Source organism: Protobothrops mucrosquamatus, unplaced genomic scaffold, assembly GCF_001527695.2.
Source record: "Protobothrops mucrosquamatus isolate PMUCROS unplaced genomic scaffold, P.Mucros_1.0 scaffold3, whole genome shotgun sequence".
Classification (NCBI taxonomy): Eukaryota; Metazoa; Chordata; class Lepidosauria; order Squamata; family Viperidae; genus Protobothrops; species Protobothrops mucrosquamatus.
This window is the reverse complement of record NW_015386390.1, coordinates 1,179,455-1,202,483: the sequence shown is the minus strand read 5'-3', so window position 1 is coordinate 1,202,483 and position 23,029 is coordinate 1,179,455. Positions and strand designations below refer to the sequence as shown.

At 42.4% G+C, this 23,029-nt stretch overlaps 1 protein-coding gene across 1 annotated transcript in view; it reads right to left on the bottom strand.

The window, feature by feature from the left end:
- Window positions 1–18,581, bottom strand: part of BMP3 (bone morphogenetic protein 3) — a 31,710-nt gene extending 13,129 nt beyond the window's left edge. Inside the window, exon 1 of the mRNA XM_015832355.1 lies at window positions 18,239–18,581. Within this exon, the coding sequence (XP_015687841.1) occupies window positions 18,239–18,581 (343 nt within the window). The remainder of the gene's footprint in view (window positions 1–18,238) is intronic.
- Window positions 18,582–23,029: the final 4,448 nt, after the last annotated feature.

The window sequence follows — 23,029 nt, the reverse complement described above, 5'->3', positions numbered from 1 at the left end:
CCACAAGGGATGTATTCTTATGTTTCTCACCAAATATAAAAAAGCTTATGAATGGATCGAACCCTCACACAATAGATCAGTACAGGAATAGACTGGAGAGCTCTCCAGTAAAGTTACATGAATGAAACCAAAATTAATTAAAGCCAACATTAGTTGCATGTCAGCAACTACAGACAAGTCTAAGCCTTAAACAGGGACACCAGTTTCCTTTGCACCAAAAAAAGCACTCAATAAGTTCTCTTAAACACCGTTCTCCTAAACCAGGGCTTTTCAACCAGTGGTACGGGTACCACCTGTGGTACATTGGCACCTGGCAGGTAGTACGCGGCCATCCTAGAAAAGTGGTAGCGGGGGAGGGGAATGAGCTGAACCGGTGGTAGCACCGCACAAGCCTGAGCGAGAGATAATAATAATGATAAAGTTGGAAGGGACCTTGGAGGTCATCTAGTCCAACCCCCTGCTCAGGCAGGAAACCCTATACCATTTCGGACAAATGGCTGTCCAGTTTCTTCTTAAAAACTTCCAGTGTTGGTGCATTCACCGCTTCTGGAGGCAGGTTATTCCACTGGTTAATTGTTCTCACTGTCAGGAAGTTTCTCCTTAGTTCTAGCTCAGCGGAAGCGCCAGGATCAGTGCCGCTTTCCAGCTGATCGGCGCTTCTTCGGGGCTGTCAGGGCTCAGTGGAAGCACCAGGATCAGCGTCAGGCTCCAGCTGGCGCTTGGCACTGATCCTGGTGCTTCTGCCGAGCCCTGAAGAAGCACCAATCAGCTGGAATGTTGCAGCATCTCCAGGGTCTTGTGATTTACATTCAGATACTTGGCAACTGATTCATATTTATGACAGTCACAGTCTTGTGAAGTGACCAAAACCTGCTGCAACCACCCAGCAGACGGGGGAATAAAAACCAAACACCCCCCACCCCACCCCCGCTGCCAATCCTCAACAGAAATGCTCACAACAATGAAAACCTCGGACAGGAGGAAGAGTGCCGCCGGGCGGGCAGGCAGGTGTCTTGCTCGGCTGTGGCTTGGGGGGTACTTTTTTCAGTGCCATTGTAACTTCAAACAGTCACTAAGCGAACTGTTGTAAGTTAAGGACTACCTGTACTTTCTCACTTTTTTCCTTTTTTTTTTTTTGGTCATCAAGTTTTTGACACCTTGCTAGGCGACTGGTGGTACTCGGATATTGCCATATCCTAAAAGTGGTACAATGGGTGAAAAAGTTGAAAAGCCTTGTCCTAAACAGTCAAATGACAATACAAAATCATGGATCAAAACCTCTTAAACACTGCTGTGCACAGGGATTAATTTGCTAAAGATATTTGATAACACACTTCCATCATACTTTTACAGTTCTTGGTAAATCAAACTGTCAAAACATACTAGAAGGTCAACAAAGTAAACAGCAAAACCACAATAAAAACTGGCCAACTTAAAACTATAAATGTAAAGGTAATGTAGGGCTATCACACCAATAGTCAGAGAGTGGAGTGAGAACTCAAACATACCTCAGTTAAAAAAGAGCTGCTAAAGTATTAAACAGTTAAGTCCTTTAATTCAGCTATTATTCAGCCTTTCCTAACCAGATGTCCCCAGATAGATTGGTCTTCAGTTCCCATAATTCTTAGACTCACGCTGGCAAGGAGAACTATCCAAGTGATGGTGATCATACAGCAGGTATTCCTCAACTTTTGACCAGGACCAGAATTTCTAAAGCTAAGTAAGGTGGTGGTTAAGTGAATCATCCCCAATTTTATGTCGGTTTTTGCTACAATTGTTAAGTGGATCATTGCAGTTGTTAAGAGAAACACATGGCTGTTAAGCAAATTCAGCTCCTCTTGTTGACTTTGCTTGGAAGCTAATTGGGGAGGGCCTCAAATGGTGTCCAGTTGACCGGGACACTACAACCCTTGTAAATAAATACATGCTGGTTGCTAAGCACTCACATTCTGACGTGATCATGGGATGCTATGACAGTCGTAAATGCGAAGGCTTATAAGTCTTCTTATAAGTCACTTTATTCAGTGCTATTGTAACTTTGAACGGTCACTAAACGAAAGGTTGAAAGCCGAGAACTACCTGTAGTCATGATGAACATTTATGATCTGTCAGAATTGCAACACTAAATTAGAGTACTGATTTAGAACAGAACAGAGATAAAATGAATTTTGAAGAAGCCTTAATGCTATGCAGTCTGTAAGCATGATATTCTTAGCCGATTTGTTATAATATCCTGATCAATCAAGGAGAGAAGCAACCTAGAACTAAGGAGAAATTTCCTGACAGTTAGAACAATGAACCAGTGGAACAACCTGCCTCCGGAAGCAGTGAATGCTCCAACACTGGAAGTTTTTAAGAAGAGACTGGACAGCCATTTGTCTGAAATGGTATAGGGTTTCCTGCCTGAGCAGGGGGTTGGACTAGATGACCTCCAAGGTCCCTTCCAACTTTTATTATTATTACTATTATTATTATTATTATTATTATTATTAATTAATTAATTAATTATTCTCATTAAAATGGGGAGTCCATGTAAGAAACTAACTCTGATCAATTCTCTTACTGCTTAAGAGATTGCTCCCCCCTACTAGACATAATTGATTTTTTTATATGACAGAATTAACAGAGTTGGAAGGGACCTTGGGGGGTCTTCTAGTCCAACCCCCTGCTCAAGCAGGAGACTCTACACCAGGGTTAGGCAACCTTGGCTCTTTTATGACTCGTGGACTTCAACTCCCAGAATTCCTGAGCCAGCCATGCTGAGGGAAAGGGAGAGGTTTCCAAGCTGAGCCATGCTGGCTCAGGAATTCTGGGAGCTGAAATCCATGAGTCATAAAAGAGCCAAGGTTGCCTACCCCTGCCCTACACCGTTCCAGATAAATGGCTGTCCAATCTCTTCTTTAAAAACCTCCAGTGATGGAGCACCCACAACTTCTGGAGATAAGCCATTCCACAAATTAATTGTTCTCACTGACAAGAAATTTCTCTTTAATTCTAGATTGGATCTTTCTTTAACAAGCTTCCATCTGTTTTATCCTGCCTTCAGGTGCTTTGGAAAATAGATTCCCCCCCCCCACTTCTCTGTGACAGCTCCTCAAATATTGGAAGGCTGTTATGTCACTCCCAATCCTTCTCTTTGTTAGACAGAAGAGTTCCTGCAACTGTTCATCATATGGTTTTAGCCTCCAGTCCCTTAATCATCTTTGTTCTTCCCTGCACTCTTTCTAGAGTCTCAACATCTTTTTTGTATCATAGTGGCCAAAAAACTGGATGCACTTACCAAAGCAGTATAAAGTGGCACTAACACTTCCTATAATATTTCAGTGCAGTGGGCATCAAACGCTCTCTTTTCTACCCAGAAAGTCTTGACCTCTTGATTTCCTGGAAACCACCCAAAACTATCTTGAATTTAAGCCCATGGATAGTTAACATTTCCAATTCTGTTTACCACAAATTGCAAACAAAAACAGACCATGACATACAAGGGTGCAGCTGTTCCAAAGCTCTGAAAATTTTAAAATTTGCTGATCTTTAACAATAGATGTCACTGTTTTCCTGTATTTTCAGCTAGGAATCTTTTGGAAATTCTGTTAGATGTTCTGGCAATTGCTCACATAAATACAGAACTTTCTCCCTTTATTTATACTGCAGGACTTAAATCTATGGTGGCCAAAAATCAGGAGTCCGATAGTGCTGTTTTGATTAACAAATGTTATTAGAAGGCATCAGCTTTTGTGAGCTGCAGCAAGGCTTTTTAATAAAATCTGTCAGTTAGCAAAGTCAAATCACTTTGGTTTTGTTCTTTATATGCAGCAGCATTAAAATTGTGTAACTTACTACAAGCATATCACTTCTTTAGTACATCCATCACTTTCCCTGCCTTCTGGAGATTTTTTTTTTCACATAGTAAACATTTCTTGCTTATACAGATTTTTCCCCCTCAATTTGAGACACAGATGTGTCAAGATGATGACCGAATGATGGATGGATATAAGCAGATTTTCATAAAATTGCTAACATTCTTTGCACACTATACATCTGAATACTCTCACATGTCAGACACACAGCACATATTTGTACACTCTTGGAAAATAACTGTCCACATGAGGACCCAGTAAAGCAATTCTTCCTATCCTAAGCTAGCAAACTACTTTTTAGCGTGATTATACTGACCAAATTCTTCCTGAATCATTTTATCAAACCAAATTGTTAGAAGATTGATGCTGGTATTGCAGTGTTATCTTTTAAAACGACTCAGTTTCTAGGGCTAGAGAGCATGTTTATGGAGAAGCTTAGAAAATCTATTAATGAGTTTATAAATCATGGAATTCAATGTCCTCTGCGTTCTACATCTCAGCGTTTCTCAACTTTTGCAACTTTTAAGGTGTGTGGACTTCAACTCTCGGAATTTCCCAGCCAGTGGGCAAAGGAACTCTGGGAGCTGAAGTCTACACATCTTAAAGTTGCTAACATTGAGAAAAAAATTGCCAGATGTTATTTTAAACAAAGCAATGGGAGAAATCTTCCTTTTAATCGTTTCTTAGTTTGGAAATTAGTGGTTAATAAAAATGGAATTGACTTTACCCAATTACTGGATATCAGCAAGAATAACCAGATAATCAACGCGCCTGGAGTCTTAAAGATCATCTATCTGGACAGATCAGATTAAATATCTGGGTTCTGTGTTTTAAGTCCAAACTGTAAGAAGAAAATGTTCACCTTTGTTTTTCTTTTAATATATTCAATATTTTCTTTTCTCTATCTCTCATCTCCATCCTCTGCTTTTTCCTTGTCCTCCATTCTCTTAAAAGTTACAATGGCACTGAAAAAAGTGACTTACGACTGCTTATCACACTTACAACCGTTGCAGCATCCCTACAGTCATTCATATGCCTGGCAAGTGACTCGTATTTATGACGGTTGCTGTGTCCCAGGGTCACGTGATCCCCTTTTGTGACCTTCTGACAAGCAAAGTCAATGGGGAAGCCAGATTTATTAAACAACCGTGTTACCAACTTAACAAATGCAGTGATTCATTTAACAACTGTGGCAGGAAAGGTTGAAAAATGGAGCAAAACTCACTTAATATCTGTCCCACTTAGCAACAAGAATTTTGGATTCAAATGTGGTCGTAAGTTGACAACTACCTGTAATTTATACCCATGAAAACAATGGAGAACAATATTACTGTTTTTGCACCTTTTAGAGAATTTGCCTCTCTATACTTTCTAAGAGTCATTTCACACTTTTTAACTTTGGTACGCAGGAAACTTGCATTCAAGGTTAAAAAAATAACCATTCAGCCCCCAAAGTGGACTGAAATCATATACAGCAGTAGAATTAACCTAATATAAATGTTGCAACAGAAATCAAATTTCCCAGCTGCTAGGTGAATTTCAAGCCAATACTTTTGGTGGGAAAGATGTTGAGACAAATATTGTTTAGTGTCAAGTTGCCAAAACAAACAAACCAAAAAACTACCCTAACCTTGAACAAATGCAACTTCAACACTCTGTTAAAAAAACAAGCCAATGAACATTGCTTTGCTATGGACATTCTCATATTCCTATAGCCTAAGCTTGCTCTTTGGCAATATGTGTAACATATCATGTTCTGTCACACACCCATTGTGCTGCTGTATTTGAATTTACATTTGTAGGTATGGACTGATTATATCAGGGGTCCCCAACCTTGGCAACTGTAAGATTTGTGGACTTCAACTCCCAGAATTCCCCAGCCAGCATAGCTGGCTGGGGAATTCTGGGAGTTGAAGTCCACAAATCTTACAGTTGCCAAGGTTGGGGACCCCTAGATTATATGATAAGGCCATGAAAAACTATCTCAGGGAATGTCACCACCCATCTCACTTGCATTTGATTCTGGGTGACATCATATTCATACCTAATTGTGATACAGTGTTTAATTCAGAATGTAATGTAATGTAATGTAATGTAATGTAAGAGAATAGAATAGAATAGAATAGAATATAGAATATAGAATATAGAATATAGAATATAGAATATAGAATATAGAATAGAATAGGAGCTAGAAGGGACCCTGGAGGTCTTCTAGTCCACCCCCCTGCCCAAGCAGGAGAACCTACACCATCTAGGACTGGTCATTGTCTGGATTCAAGATTCCTCAACCCTGGAAGTGAATTATGACCATTTTTCACTTACGACCATTGCAGCATCCCCGTGGTCACATGATCAAAATTCAGATGCTTAGCAACTGACATATTTATGATGGTTGCAGTGCCCCAGGGTCGTGTGATCCCCTTTTGCGACCTTCTGACAAGCAAAGTCAATGGGGGATCCAGATTCACTTAACCACTGTGTTACTAACTTATTAACTGCAGTGATTCACTAAATAACTGTGGCAAGAAAAGTCGTAAAATAGGGCAAAACTTACTTAACAAGTGTTTCACTTAGCGACAGAAATTTTGGGCTCAGTTGTGGGCATAAGTTGAAGGCTACCTTACTCCTCAACTTACAACCATTCATTTAATGATGCTTCAAAATTACAATGGCCCCAGAGTTATGACCTTTTGTGCAGTTAACAAGCATCACACCCACTCTACTATCATACGATCACAATTCGGGTGCTTGGCAACTAGCTTACATTTACAACTAGTTGCAGTGTTCTCTGGTCACATGACTGTGATTTTCGACCTTTTTTTGCCAATTTCTGATAAAAAAACATCCATTGGCGCAGCTGGATTTGCTTAAGGACTGCCATAAAAATTGTTATAAAATTGGGTCCGACTTGATTTACGAGCGCAACAACTTATGATAGGAATTCCAGTCCCAATTATGTTCAGTTTGCCAATGGTTTGCTTTTTTTCATTATCCAAAAGATTTAAGTAGACAAAGGAATTTATAGTACTGAATATTGTAGGACTGATTTTAAAATAGAATTGTGCACAAATGATGAACATGTTATTGCTAAAATGTATAAACTTTTTTTAAAAAAATTGAAACAGAAAAACAAGTAAAAGAATGTATGCTGAAACCTTGGTTAGAGAATACAGACTGAACAATGGGAAAATACGTAGTTGAGAGGATTGAAATTTACATTATATTATAACATTAAAGAGAATTTTTACAAAATGATGTACTACTGGCATATGACACGAGTGAAATTACCTAGAATGTAAAAAGGCTTTTCAAATTTATGCCAAAAATGTGAACAAGAAGAAACATTTTATCAGGCTTGGTGGATGTGTAAAAAAGCTGGACATTTTTAAGATTCAAATATATACACTGATTTGGCGGATTTAAAAAATATACAATTGAGATCAGAATCGTTCTCTTGAGACTGGTGGACAAACAGAAATTGAATGTTGGTTTTTTATATGATAACTGCAGTGAGATTATTGTATGCACAAAAATGGAAAGATTTGGTAATGGAGAAACGGTTGATGGTAAAAATGATAGAACCAAATTGATTTCTTTGATTGGAGAAAAAAATTATGTAATTTTACTGCTGATTGGAAACCCTTTCTAGTCTTTTTGTGTAACACAAAAATGAACTTATGATCTATGGTTTTGACTTTTCTGACCCTCTTGCTAGTAGAGAAAACTAAAAACTGCAAGCTACCGCTATAGGATTTACAGCAAATATACTTTCAGCCTGTAACAATTAGAAAAATATGCCTTCCCATCTTAAAGGACAGGAAAGGCATCATTTTATTGGTTAAATCTCTTGCATAAACACTCCCCAAAATGTGAAAAACTTTTATAGATACTTCTATTCCGTTTCTCTGGTACTTGAACTGACAAAGGATCACATGGGAAAAAAAGGAAAGGATAAGTGAACTGTATGTTTGCAAGACATCTGCCACCCACAGGCAAGGAAATGGAATAAATACAAGCTGAAGAATGCAGTGATGGGCTTCTATCCAAAGATATCTTAGCTTTAGAATAATAAATACCTTTTAATCAACTTTCCCCAAAGGAAGCAAAATAGCTTCCCCTGAGTGGCGTGTCTATGCATTTTCTATCAATGGCATTGCATTCAACCACACAGGGACTTTTTGTCAAGAACAATTTAAAGACCCTAGCTCCATGGTGGTGAACCTATGGCACGCGTGCCACAGGTGGCACACAGAGCCCTCTCTGTGGGCACGTGCGCCATCACCCCAGTCCTAGGTCTTCAGCTGGGTTTTATAAAACCTTTTCGTTTTAGGCCTCCGCCACCAGTGTACAAAAAAGATGTTGAGACTCTAGAAAGAGTACAGAGAAGAGCAACAAAGATGATTAGGGGACTGGAGGCTAAAACATATAAGGAACGGTTGCTGGAATTGGGTATGTCTAGTTTAACGAAGAGAAGGACGAGGGGGGACATGATAGGAGTGTTCCAGTATCTCAGGGGCTGCCACAAAGAAGAGGGAGTCAAGCTGTTCTCCAAAGCACCTGAAGGCAGGACAAGAGGCAACGGATGGAAACTGATCAAGGAGAGAAGCAACCTAGAACTAAGGAGAAACTTCCTGACAGTGAGAACAATTAACCAGCAGAACAACCTGCCTCCAGAAGCGGTGAATGCTCCAACACTGGAAGTTTTTAAGAAGAGACTGGACAGCCATTTGTCTGAAATGGTGTAGGGTTCCTGAGCAGGGAGTTGGACTCGATGACCTCCAAGGTCCCTTCCAACTTTATTATTATTATTATTATTATTATTATTATTATTATTATTATTATTATTATTATTATTATTATTATTATTATTATTATTATTATTATTATTATTATTATTATCAATTTCGACCTCGTGGGGAAAAAGATCTCGCAAAGTTGGAATTGATTGATTGAACTTTTTAATCCCACCCAGTCTGCAGTTACCACCGCAGCCATGCTCACCCAATGGGCCACGCCCACCCAATTGGCCACACCCACCCAATAGGCCACATCCACCCATAAGTGGGTTTTGGATTGCAGTTTGGGCACTTGGTCTCTAAATGGTTCGCCATCACTGCCCTAGTTTATTGTTATTCTAGTTCGTTAATTAACATAGAACACAGAATAATAGAGTTGGAAGGGACCTTGGAGGTCTTCTAGTCCAAACCCCTGCTCGAGCAGGAGACCCAATACCACTTCAGACAAATGGCTGCCCAGTCTCTTTTTGAAAGCCTCCAGTGATGGAGCACCCACAACTGTTGAAGGTAAGCTATTCCATTGGTTGATTGCTCTCACCATTAGGAAATTTTCTCCTTAGTTCTATGTTCTTCTCTCCTTGGTTAGTTTCCATCCATTGTTTCTTGTCTTACTTTTTGGTGCTTTGGAAAATAGATTGGCCCTCTAGTCCAGGGGTCTTCAAACTTGGCCCTTTTATGACTTGTGGACTTCAACTCCCAGAATTCCTCAGCCAGGCAGGCTGGCTGAGGAATTCTGGGAGTTGAAGTCCACAAGTCATAAAAGGGCCAAGTTTGAAGACCCCTGCTCTAGTCTTTGTAGGAGCCCCTCAAATATTGGAACAGTGATATTATGTTGACCCTAGTCCTTCTTTTCATCACTAGACTTACCCAAATCCTGCAACCGTTCTTCATACGTTTTAATGTTTTAATGTTTTTATATTCTTCTTTTATTCTGTTATAAGTAGCCCAGAATCACTTTGAGGGGAGATGGATGGCATATAACTTTAATAAATAAATACTTACTATATTTGATTGATATGGACTTTGCTGCAGTGTGACCATATTAAGGATTATAACATAATATACAGCGCATATTATATCACATGATTATACAATGTAAATTTATGATACACTACACAGTATATATTATATCACATGATTATACAATGTAAATTTATGACACACTACACAATCTGGGGAACTTTAAAATGGCTGCATTTAGCGAAACAATTAGGGGCAACCTAGGGGAAAGGAAAAACACAAATATATTCCACTTTTACTACACCATAAGTATGGGCTTAGATCCCATCACTTTCAAGTGAGAGTTATGACTGTTTCCTTTATTTAGTTTTTTTTATAGTTTATATTCCACCTTTGTACTCATTCAGTTGAACTTTTAATTGCTTGGATTTGCCTGAAAGGGTTTCCTTGATACAAAGAAGTAACTTCAGGGCAGTAATTCTAGAATAAAGTTTCTGAGATTTCGCTTTTAAGTAAACATACACAGGACTTATCTGCAGGTAAAAGAATGCTCCCCTCCCCCATAATTAATTATATTTAATTTTCTTGATTTATCTCCCACCTTTCATTAGGCGCTCAGGGGAGTGTATGTAGGAGTCTCTGATAATTTTCTGTAGAACAACAATGCTGTAGGTTGGTGAGGGAGAGGGAGAGAGAGAGAGAGAGGGAGGGAGGGAGAGAGAGGGGGAGAGGGAGGGAGAGGGAAAGAGAGGGAGGGAGATGGAGAGAGGGAGAGGGAGAGAGGGAGGGATAGGGAGAGAGGGAGAGAGAGGGGGAGAGGGAGAGAGGGAGAGAGGGAGGGAGAGAGGGAGGGAGGGAGGGAGAGGGAGGGAGGGAGGGAGGGAGAGAGAGAGAGAGAGAGAGAGAGAGAGAGAGAGAGAGAGATATGCTAGTTGAACCTGGATCAAATCTTCAGGCTGTCTGTAGAGGTCACATTCCATATGGAAGTAAAATGTAAAGGGAAACCACTTTGTTGTTGTTAGGTAACATTCAAGCCTTGATCTCACCCTGACTATATAAATTACAGGTAGTGTCAACTAACAACTGAGCCCAAATTTTCTGTTGCTAAGCAAGATGTTGTTAAGTGAATTTTGCCCCATTTTACGACCTTTCTTGCCACGATGGTTAAGTGAATCACTGCAGTTGTTAAGTTAGTAACACAGTTGTTAAGTGAATCTGGTCTCCCCACTGTCTTGGCTTGTCAGAAAGTCACAAAAGGGGATCCCATCACCCCGGGACACTGCAACGGTCATAAACACATGCCAGTTGCCAAGCGTTTGAGTTCTGATCACGTGACCATGGGGATAATGCAACGGTCGTAAGACTGAAAAACAGTCATAGATCACTTTTTTCAGTGCCGTTGTAACTTCGAACGGTCACTAAATGAACTGTTGTAAGGTGAGGACTATCTATACTGTTACTCTGCCTTGCATTAAACCTGAATTGGATTAACCTAAATGAAACCTTCCGGTAAGATAACATAGCATTACACAATCCCATTTCCTGAAATAAAAATGGTAGCTTCAAGGAGATTGTACGTGTGATCAGAAACTAAATTTCATCCTTTTCTCCTTTTAGAATACTGATTATTACTACGCTCAACGAATTAAAAAAACAAATGAACATTCACTGGGAGACCCCCAAATAGTCGTTTTCACAGCAAGCAGACCAGAATTATCCTTGCAACAATCATAAAACTTTCTAAGTTTTCGGCCTCTAGATGTAATAGGCTGTAGGAATTCCCAACCAGCGTAATTTAGAATCCATATCCATCTCTCCCTACGTTAATTATGCATGGAATTATCAATTTCAGCAACGGGGGGGGGGGGGAAGCAACAACTGTTTTTTAGCTTTTAAAAATAACTTTGCCTGGAGGCAATTCTGACTCACCAGTGGTGAACTAGCAAATTACTATCTTCGAAGATTCCTACAAACTACCCATTAAAATGAAGCACACAATATTTTCTCTGGAATGACTCTTGACCACTATCCACACCTTTACGTGCACCGGAATACTTCTATTAAAATAAAAGAATCCTGGACTATGGACCCAGATGACTATCATGGCAAACACAGCTGCTTTCTTGGAATTAATGAGATGCCTAGCTCAAATCGCGATGCCCAAACTTGGGAGTGGGGAAAATGTATCCATCCCATAGAAAATGATGATTTGAGACTTAACTACAATTCAGTGCGAAGGGATTTTTCAGACTGCAAATAATTTAACTGTCCCACTGACACATAATCCCTATGTAATCCCTCGTCTTTATTTTGGGACCACATGGGCTCATCATGCAAAAAGGTCTAGAATATTACATTAAAAACAACTGTAGGATTAAGGCTTCATTGGGGAAGCCCCAGTGGCTTAAGAAAGCAAGAAAAAAGTATATATCTGGGAGCACTTTGAACGTGCTTGAAAATTCATGAAAAGCCATCAGACAGTTGAAATGCTAGCATGGAAACAGTTGGCCTCTGATTGCATGCATGTGTGTGAAAGAACCACCTCCCCGTCTCATCTCAAAAATAATCAAATATACATCTCGCCCTGGCAAACAATCTTAGAGGTAATCCTGGACTTACAGTCATTCATTTAATGACCATTCAAAATTACCACGGCACTGAAAAAACTGACTTACAATCAGTCCTGCATTTATGACTGTTGTAGGGTCCCCACGATCAACCCTAACCCCTAACTTAGTTATAGTTTTTGACCGCAATAGTGTTAAGGTCAGAATCAGCAAGGTATATAGTAAGTAATTCATTTCATGGTGCATCAGCAGGTTACTCCTAACTGGGTAATAGCTACAGTGGTCAACAGCCCAATAGGACAAACACCCTCCCTCCTCTTGGTTTTGATGGCTAAGAAAATAACTTTAAGCCTGCAGTTGTATGTACTTATTGCGGATAAGCATAACTGAGCACAGTGGGAATTCTCGCTGAATGAACCTACATAGTCAGCAAGCAAAGCAGCATCAGATTTCGCAGAAAATATCAGTAGGGGAAAAAAAATCCCTCTTAAGTTAAAAATTAGAAAGACACTGAAAGAGGGAAAGAAGCAGTCGTGGATTGCTCTCTGGGAAGAGATGTATTCTTTTGTACCGATCATGTTGACCAGTGGGCCATTCCACAGAACCCAATAATTATGAATATTGCAAGCTTTTCAAGAGTTATAGGCCAGTGATGGCGAACCTTTTAGAAACCGAGTGCCCCAAAACTGGCCCCGCCCCTGCTCCCCCCCTGCCCTGCCCCCACCCCACCTGCCCGCAGGGCCACTCAACGCCTCCAGGGCCCGCCGCAGATCACCCAAGCAGCCCAGCCATGGTGGCCACGCCCTCTGCCCATGCCCCGCAGCATCAACTGTGCGCGATCGGGCGTGAGGCCAGAGTCTTGTCTATGCTGCCTGGCTGCCATGTCTTTGGCTGTGCTGCTCCGCGTGGGCCACGCTCGGGGACGACTCTCCTCCAGGGGGGCTGCTGGTGAGGAGGGGGTCACGGGGGGAAGCAAGGCTGGGGCAACGGCATGTGTGCCTACAGAGAGGGCTCCGAGTGCCGCCTCTGGCACCCGTGCCATAGGTTCGCCATCACTGTTATAGGCTATTTCAGATTTCCACACAGGAGAGATACAGTATGTTGTTGGGTTATCTATTCAATTGCCAGCTAAACCAACATGCCAGATTCAGTTTTGGTGGTGGGAGAATACAATGTTCTGGTGATGTGCTAGGAATATAGCTAGGCAAGACCCGGGCATTTTATAGCCCCTGCCCATATCTGGCCCTTTGAGGTCAATCGGAAATTTGAAATCAAATGTAAATATGTGTATGCCAGGCACACAACACAACTGCACTTCTTTTATTTTGAAGCTGCTATTTCTTCCCCAATTTACATATGTAAATTGGTGCATGCCTCTGCATCTTCACAGCCTTACTGGTTCTGCCCTCCAACAGTCCCAGTTTGTTACATTTTTTCTTTGGGAAAATTAATTGCCCATCTCTGGCCTAGACAGAAAAGCATGCTAGTCTCCAATTTCCCTCTCCTCAGATCAGATCTAGAATTGATGAGGATTCATTTCCTCCTGATGAAACAAACAGAACTGATTTTTTTTTAAAAAAAAAATTGGTCTAAAAGACATCAGAATTACTTGGTTTGCGGATCAACACTAGAAGATTACTAATTAATATAGAGCAGAACACTAAACACTTCAGTGTTAACTGGAGAGCCAATAATTCTGAGATGTCAACATTTTCAGTATTCCATGCAAATTCATGCCTAGATACTTTTTGTTAAGAAATAGCTGTATAAGAATGCCTTGGTCTCGAAATACATTGTGTAAAAAAAAGTAATATTTTCAGTAGTTTATCTAGGGGACAGCCAAATCCCCTGTAAAGTTTGCAGTAGAATTTTTCCAGACCACATCAAACTTACAATTATTCCAAACAGAGCTATATGTTTTTAGAAGCGTGCTGAAAATAACTTATGGTTAACTACATATACAGTAGCCTACTGCATTTATTTCTTTACATGAGCAACAGATGCACATAAAACTGACTTGTAGGCTCAGTAAATATGCTAATATAAGAGTACGAAATATTACTGAGTCTCATTGCAATTTTGTAATTAAGATTGCAGAAAAAAAACTTACTGGATATTCATCAGAGATTGAATAACTAATGACACTGATTTTCACATAAGCAAGATTTTGAGTTCCTCAGAAATCTCTAGAATAAAAAAAAGGCTGCAGGGTTTTTTTTAGATTTTTATTCTGCCTTTATTGTTTTTTATAAATAAGTCAAGGTGATGGATATATATAATATTCATTCTTCCACCTTTTTCCCCCCATGACAACAACGCTGTGAGGTCAGTTGAGCTGAGAGAGAGTAACTCAGGCATGTCAAACTGTCGGCCCACGGGCCGCATGCGTCATGCCGAAACCGTGCCCACTCCATTGCCGGCAATGAGGAAAAAGTTGCGATATGTCGTGCGATGTCACGTGACGTTGTGGGTTTGACATGCCTGGAGTAACTGGTCCAAAGTCATCCAGCTGGCTTTCATGCCTAAGGTAGAACTCAACAGTCTCCTGGTTTCCAGGCAAGCATCATAACCACTACACTAAATTTGGTTTATGGAATTGATAAGGGCCTACAGAATTCTGAGCTGCATAGAATTTATGCATAGAGAGTATAAAGAGGAACAAATTACTTTCACCTCTGCATACTGGACTGATTAATGAAATGGACAAAGACTTATTCAGAAAGAACATAAATTATCAGGCTCAGAAGCAATATAATTCTTGCTTCACATGAAGTAAAGCCACTGGTGATAACTATATCTGCTCCTGTGGTATTATGGTGTGTTTAATCATATTAATAAGCCAACTGATTACTTCTGACTAAAATGCTGAGCTAAGCAGACTCAACTACGTAGCTTGCATCCTTGATTTTACTTCCAAGTAAATATATGCAGGATTGGTTTAGAAAGCTGAACCCTTAGATTAAAAGGGCTTAATAGGTGCAAAGTGGAACTTTTATTGATTTTTTTTCTTATTTATACTTACTTGTTATTTGAGTAGAGTTTCAACCCCATAAAAATACTTTACATTTTTATATTACTCCAACAGCTTCTAATTATAAGGCACCTAATACTTTATAGGAATATATAAATCAATTAAAACATTAAATAATGCTGTTAAGAGGCAATTTTAGAGACGAATTAACTAAGAATTAAGAGAAGAATTAAAGATGAACGATCTATTATTAAGGATACCTGAAATCCCAACTATATGTCTATTGAAATGTAACTGGAATAAGACAATTGCAATTAGTAAAGCTTAAAACAGGATATAGATTATCATAATTGCAAGGTGACTGAGGATCTTTGTTTGATTGAACTTTATCTAAAATTGCATTAATTTTAATTTTAATAAGTAATATTATTCCTTACAGAGAACAAATTGTTTATAATTAATTTGAGCTATATGTATATGACTTTGTTTTTGAATGATTTGACACTCTGACCACCACGTTGTGTCCTAAGCTTTTGTATAAAAAAATGGAAAAAACCAATAAAACTTTTATTAAAAAAAAAGAAGAGAAGAATTAAAGAGAAGAGAACAATTAACCAGTGGAACAGCTTGCCTTCAGACGTTGTGGGTGCTCCATCACTGGAGATTTTTAAGAACAGACTGGACAGCCACTTGTCTGAGATGGTATAGGGCAGAGGTCCCCAATCTTTTGGGCACCAGGGACTGGTTCCGTGGAGAGATTTTTTTCCCATGGACCGGAGGGTGCGTGGTTTTGTGTGCTGCCTGCATCCCACAGATGGGGCTTTGCTGTTTGTGTGGACCGCTTGCTGGCATGCTGTGGCCCAGTACCGGTCCACAGACCGGGGGTTGGGGACCCCTGGTATAGTCTCCTGCTTGAGCAGGTCCCTTCCACCTCTATTCTGATTGATTGGGACTTGGCTACTATCTTGTAGATTTCAAATACATGTTCAAGAATAGCTTTCTCAATATTAAGCAGGTAGGAAATTTTTGGTGGGGGGAGGTGTTATAAGGCAGGGAAAATATCTGAACAGTGCAGACTCTGGACTTGGTCCAGCTGCCAAATTATTCACCAAATCCCTCTAGAGTTCAGTGGAGCAAGAAGCAAAAGCGATCCGCAGATGTCGATATTTCAATGAACTTTCATTCAAAGCCTCTTAAGTGTCTTCAGCAAGGCAATTTTATTAGCAGCTGCAAAGTTTCTAGCGCGTAATAATTTCTCAGGAGCTAATTCATACCTGAGAAAAATAGATTGAACGCCTGGAAGAAGTCCTTAATAATGGGTGAAGTTCCATTTTTAAAAAATAAATTGAAATCCATGGCTATACTTCGCTTTTAATTTAAACAAAAAAGGTGTACTCAGTTGGACATTCACTGTCTTTCCTACCTCCATTTCTTATTTTTAACCATTTAGCAGGTCTTCCCTGAGTTCCCAAGACTGACAACTCCGAGAAGTCTTTTTTCAAAGATATGGAAACTCCCAAGTATTTGTGCAAACAAACCCTGTTTACACAACAACCTCCTCTATCGTTTGCTCCCGATCACCTGGCCAGAACACAGTTCTAATCCCTAAAGCTGACCCAGGATGAGTTTGTTTCAACTTCTGTTTTAATATGGACTAGAGCCAGCGTCTCGCCCTTCTTGTATGGAAGATTCCACCAGAAGAAAAAGGACCCCCACGTGCCCCCCCCCGTTCCTTTCTTTGAGTTGGAAATGTGCCCACAGTTCACCACAGACTTACAGCCACAATTGAGCCCAACATTTCTGTAGTTCACCGCGACATTTGCTAAGTGCGCTTTGCCCCATTTTACAACCTTTCCTACGACTGTTGTTAAGTGCATCACTGCCGAGTTAGTAACCCGGTTGTTCAGTGAATCTGGCTTCCCCACTGACTTTGCTCGTCAGAAGGTGGCCAAAAGGAATCACGTGACCTTGGGACACGGCAACGGTCATAAATATGAACCTGTCGCCAAGCATCTAAATTTTGTCTACATGCTCATGGGGATGCTGCCAAGGTCGTAGCTATGAAAAACGGCCATAAGTCACATTTCTCAGTGTCCTTGTAACTTTGAACGGTCACTAAATGAACTGTTGTAGGTCGAGGACTACCTGTATACCAACTCCCTCAAAACATAGGTTTGATTTAGCAGGCAAGAGCTACGGGGCGCTTGCTCCAGGGCTCAGAGACCCACATATGCGGAGGTCCAGGGCTGGATACTCGCCCTCCAGCACAGGCAATGATCACTCTTCCTCCGAGTAGCGCACCAATTTTAAGCCATCATCCAGAACGTGCAACTGCCTCCCTGCTAATTACAGTTAGTCCTCAACTTACAACAGTTCACTTAGTGACCGTTCGAAGTTACAACGGCACTGAAAAAAGTGACTTATGACCGTTTTTCACACTTAACGATCATTGTACCATCCCCACGGTCACGTGATTAAAATTCAGACGCTTGGCAACTGGCTTGTATTTATGACTGTTGCAGCGTCCCGGAGAATCACGTGATCCCCTTTTGAGAGCTTCTAAGAAACAGGGGCCGGGGGAAACCAGATTCACTTAACAACCTCGTTACCGATTTAACCCCCGCAGCGATTTCATTTAACAACGGTGGCAAGAAAGGTTGTAAAATGGGGTCAAAACAAATCGCTCACTTAGCCACCTCACTTTTGGGGCTCCAATGTGGTCGTAAGTCAAGGACTACCTGTACACACCTGCAACTGGTGGCTGCGCAATCGGCTCGCAGCTCACGCGCTCTGGCGCCGACAGTCGCGCCCCCCCCACCAAAAAAAAAACTCTCGTCCGGTCGCGCGCCTCGCCGGGGAAACGAATCCCCGCGAGAGCCGCACCTGTCACGAAGGGGCAGCCGCACGCGCCTCGCACGCACCCACTCTCTCTCTCCCCCCCCCTTCGCGCCCACCCTCGACGCAACCTCTCCGCGCGACCCCGCTCACTGGACGCCACACGGGCCCCGCCGTCCTGAGGGAAGCGTCCGCCCGCCCGTCCCCCGCGCCGCTTTCCGCGCTCCCCTCGCGCGGCGCCCTCGGACTCACCTGGCGGCAGCGCTCGGAAGCTTCGCACCGTGTTGCCTTCTTGGAGATGAAGCAGCCGGGACGTTCCGGGCGCCTCGGAGTCCTGAGCCCGGCCGCTGTAGCGGACGTAGAGACGCAGCATGTGTTCCGACACCTTGTCTCCGGCCGAGACCGCCGCCGGCGGGGCGGGCTGCTCCACCTCCGCCTCCGCTTCGGCCGCCCGGCTCCCGCGCCCGCCGACGCCTCGCCCTCCTCCGACGCTCCTTTGGCCGAGCCCGCCCGGGCGCTCCCCGGACCCTTCGGCCACCAGGCTGCAGCTGAGCCAGAGGCACCACCAGAGCAGCGCGCGCGGAGAGCCCGCCATGCCGTCCCGCCTTGGGGTGCCGGAGGAGGAGGAGGAGGAAGAGGAGGAGGAGGAGGACTCGCTACTCAGCCGCCCGTCCAACCCCGGAGCGCGCGGAGGGAGCGGGAGCCGAGCGAGCGCAGCCGAACCCCGCCGCTGCCACGGCCGCGGGTGGGGTGGGGTGGTGGGCGGCTGGGGTGTTGCGGGGAGGGCGGGAGCTCGGCTGGCGGGGGTGGGCGGTGGGGGGTGAGCGAGGGCAGAGCGAGGCTCTCAAGCTGCCTGCGGTATTTGCCGGCGGGCCGAGGGCAGAAGCTGGCGCGAGCGCCACGGGCGGCGGCGGAGGAGGAGCGCGCGCGCGCAGCAGCAGCNGAGGAGAAGAAGAAGGGGGGGGGGTGTTGCGCCACCCTCCAAGCCCGCCCGCGATGCCAAGGCGATCCGCAGCCCCGGACTGCTGGATCGGTGGCGGCGGGCGGAGAAGAGCGGTGGGAGAAGAGCGGGCAGGCAGGCAGGCAGCCTTTGGTTTCGACCCACCCGGAGTTGCTGCGGGCTCCCAGCTGCTGCTGGACGGTCCAACCGGTGCAGTTGCGCTGGGGAAAGATCTGGGGGGCAACATCTGTTCGTCCGTCCCCCCGTCCGGATTTTACCCCAAGAGGAAGGAGTTTTGGGGGTTCGGACCCTCGAGTGAGCTGCTCGGGGCGAGGTTCTTGGCGCGGCGAGGCAACGGAAGGCGGCGCTGCTTACTAGGAACCCAAAACTGTTTTCTGGTTTTCCGTGCCCTTAGTTCAAACGATCCGGCCGTTTGACACAACGGCCCTGTAAGGTAGGCCGGTATCTTCAGGAGGCATGGGGAGGCTGAGAGAATATAGAAAGAGCCAGAGAGAAGAAACATTAGGACCTGCCTGGATTGCAGCTTCACATTCTACCTTGACAAATTTTGGGATAAGGCTAGGTCACAGGGGTAGGCAACCTTGGCTCTTTTATGACTCGTGGACTTCAACTCCCAGAATTCCTGAGCCAGCCACGCTGGCTCAGGAATTCTGGGAGTTGAAGTCCACGAGTCATAAAAGAGCCAAGGTTGCCTACCCCTGGGCTAGGAATTCAGGAAGTTGTAATCCCAACACATCTAGAATGTGGCTGTTAAAGCTCAGACAGGTCATTTTAAGTTGCCCGGCTCTCCTTCATTTTCCTCTGGGCTGTCAACAGGCAGAATTGGGGGGAAATAGTTCAAATTTACTTCAACTGCTGCCCCTGGACCATGGCATGAAATTGGAGTGTTATGGCCTGTTCGGTTTGTAAAGATGCTCTAATGGTAACTGATTTCAGCTCCCTCAGGTGGATTTTTCCCGCTTGGGAAGCAAATGCGATGCAGATTGCTAACACTTGCATTTTTCTAACCAATGGACAAATGGTAAGGTGGGTTTGCTTTAGGCCCAAGAAAGAATAAGATATTTTAAGAAGACTGCTCTCTTCTAGCACTGATGATGTTACCTGGTTTGGTAATGAAACACCTGCAAAATATAATATAATACAGATAGGGAAATTTGGAGAGAGGAGTTGCTCGGACATTACCCCTGAATTGTATCTGAAGAGGGATGAGAGGGAAGAAAGGAGAGGAGAGAGAAAAGAGTAAAGGAGGGGAGAAGGAAGTAGGAAGGTTGGAGGAGAGAGTGGTGAAAGAGAAGAGGAGAGGAGAGGAAGAAGAGGGAAGTAGGGAAGAAAGAGAAGGAAGGGAGAAAGAAGGTAGAGAAAAAGGAGTGGGGATGCAGTGAAAGGGGAAATGGGCGAGCAACACCAAAAGTCATGTGTATGTATTTATTTCATTAAAAGTATCTTATATATAAGAATGTAAAAAGAATGTATGTTAATATCTGATAAATATCACAGTATATGTATGGGGGAGAGTTTGGAAAAATAAAAAATAAATTAAAAAAAAAAAGAAACACCTGCAAACAACAACAACAACAACAAAGCTAGGAGAATACCAAGAGCTGCTCAGTCAGCAATCTCTCTGGCTTCCCACACTTTGTTCCACCCCAAGGAAGACCTGGGGTAAAAATGTTCACAAGGGCGTTTTTAGGAGAGCTGCCACTTTCACTACTACAAGAAAAGAAATTGAGAAATTGACAGAGAACATCTGCTTTCCAATGAGAAATGTAGAGAACTCATCTATCCAATTTGATGGGGAATTCGATCCCCATTCTGCAAGATCTGTGTAGAAATGTCGTTTAGAAGGATCATTTCAGAAAGACATTGGGAGAGAACACAAGCAACTGCTGACTTCAAAGCGAAAGTAGTAAATCAAAATGACTAAATGTTTTTAAACTAAAATTGCGTTTTGCATTCACACCATTAAGAATATCAAATGTTACTTCATTTTCATACTTCATTTCTGCTTTGCTTGGCCTGCTAATGAGCTATTAGCTGAATTACTACTAGTAGTTACTATTGGAAATGGGTATAAAACCGGACGTGTCGTGAGAAGCTAAAATCATAAGACTACCTCCGATTTATTTGGCCATGTTTTGCGTGCAAATTTGATGTAGAAGGCAATGAAGCTTTTTTTTAAAAAATAATATTTTATTAATTTTCCAATTTTACATTTAGGTATTTGAAAAGCAACATGGTTGACTGGGTTAATCAATAGTTTGATAACAAAATCTTTAGTACAAATCTCAAGTTGCAACATCAAATATTTCTTCTCTTTTTCCCTTAACACTTATTGTCTCGTATTCAAGATAGTACAGTTCTTATTATATCAACTCAATAAAAACATCATTATTATATTTATCAATAAATTTTAGCCTATACGTATCTTAATTACATTCAGTCTTCATAAATAATCCATATCCTATTAATTTTTTAGTTTCTCATCAATATTCCAATTTAACCAAAAATTTTAAGCCAAAAAAGCCAACACAGGACAGAATCAAGATCACGTGAAGTATTAATACCACTTTACAATGCCTTGGTAAGGCCACACTTGGAATACTGCATCCAATTTTGGTCACCACAATGTAAAAAAGATGTTGAGACTCTAGAAAGAATACAGAGAAGAGCAACAAAGATGATTAGGGGACTGGAGGCTAAAACATATAAGGAACGGTTTCTGGAATTGGGTATATCTAGTTTAATGAGGAGAAGGACGAGGGGGGACATGATAGCAGTGTTCCAGTATCTCAGGGGCTGCCACAAAAAAGAGGGAGTCAGACTAGTCTCCAAAGCGCCTGAAGGCAGGACAAGAAGCAATGGATGGAAACTAATCAAGGAGAGAAGCAACCTAGAACTAAGGAGAAACTTCCTGACCGTTAGAACAATTAACCAGTGGAACAACCTGCCTCCAGAAGCGGGGAATGCTCCAACTCTGGAAGTTTTAAAGAAGAGACTGGACAGCCATTTGTCCGAAATGGTATAGGGTTTCCTGCCTGAGCAGGGGGTTGGACTAGATGACCTCCAAGGTCCCTTCCAACTTTTATTATTATTATTATTATTATTATTATTATTATTATTATTATTATTAAATGTAGTAGACCTTCAAGGGAAAGTTGCTGTGGAGCGATCACTGAGAGCACCCATTGATTCGTTTTCCCCAGGTGGGATTGATACACAGTGGGCAAAAAGTAATTCCTTGCATTTGTACCCTGCTCCCCAGCTAACGTTACAAGCTGAAATAGAACACAAGGCAGCAAAGGGCTTCCGTGCACAACCTCCAGATGCGACATTTTGTGGGTTTTGCTAGCATTCTGGTCCTGCCTTGGTTGTGGTTTGGGAACGAAGATCGGATGACGATGGCAAGCAGTGCTGGGCAAAATATTTGAAAGGGATGCTTTACAAAACGCCTTGAGTAGAGTAAAATACTTCTTGAAGCAGGAAAGTAGATATGTCATTTGGAAGTCTTAGCGGCCCAACTGTTTCCAAGCCATGTCTTGCTTGTTGATGGGTGAGTGTGCACACACACAGACCATGACATATGCTGGGACTGCCAGCAAAGCAAAGCAAAGCAGTTGTGTGTACACACAAATATAAAGATGATTAAGAACGGAATGGGACAACTTGCCACGGGCAATTCACCACAGCCAAATAGCCGCGACCAATTCTTCATGGGCCAATTTGCCCTAGTCAACTCACTACAGACAGTTTGCCATGGGGCATTGCGACAATTCTATTTAATTATTTAAAATAATTAAGAATTATTTTTGTAATTCACATTTCATTTTGTTCTTCTTTTGGCATCCTTTCTTTAATTATTCTATTCCACCATTTCTTGATATTAGCGTAACTCTTGTCCCACAGCGAGTTATCCTGCTGTGAATGCTCCAACGCTGGAAGTTTTTAAGAAGAGACTGGACGGCCATTTGTCTGAAATGGTACAGGGCAGGGGTAGGCAACCTTGGCTCTTTTATGTCTCGTGGACTTCAACTCCCAGAATTCCTGAGCCAGCATGGCTCAGCTTGGAAACTCTCCCTTCCCCC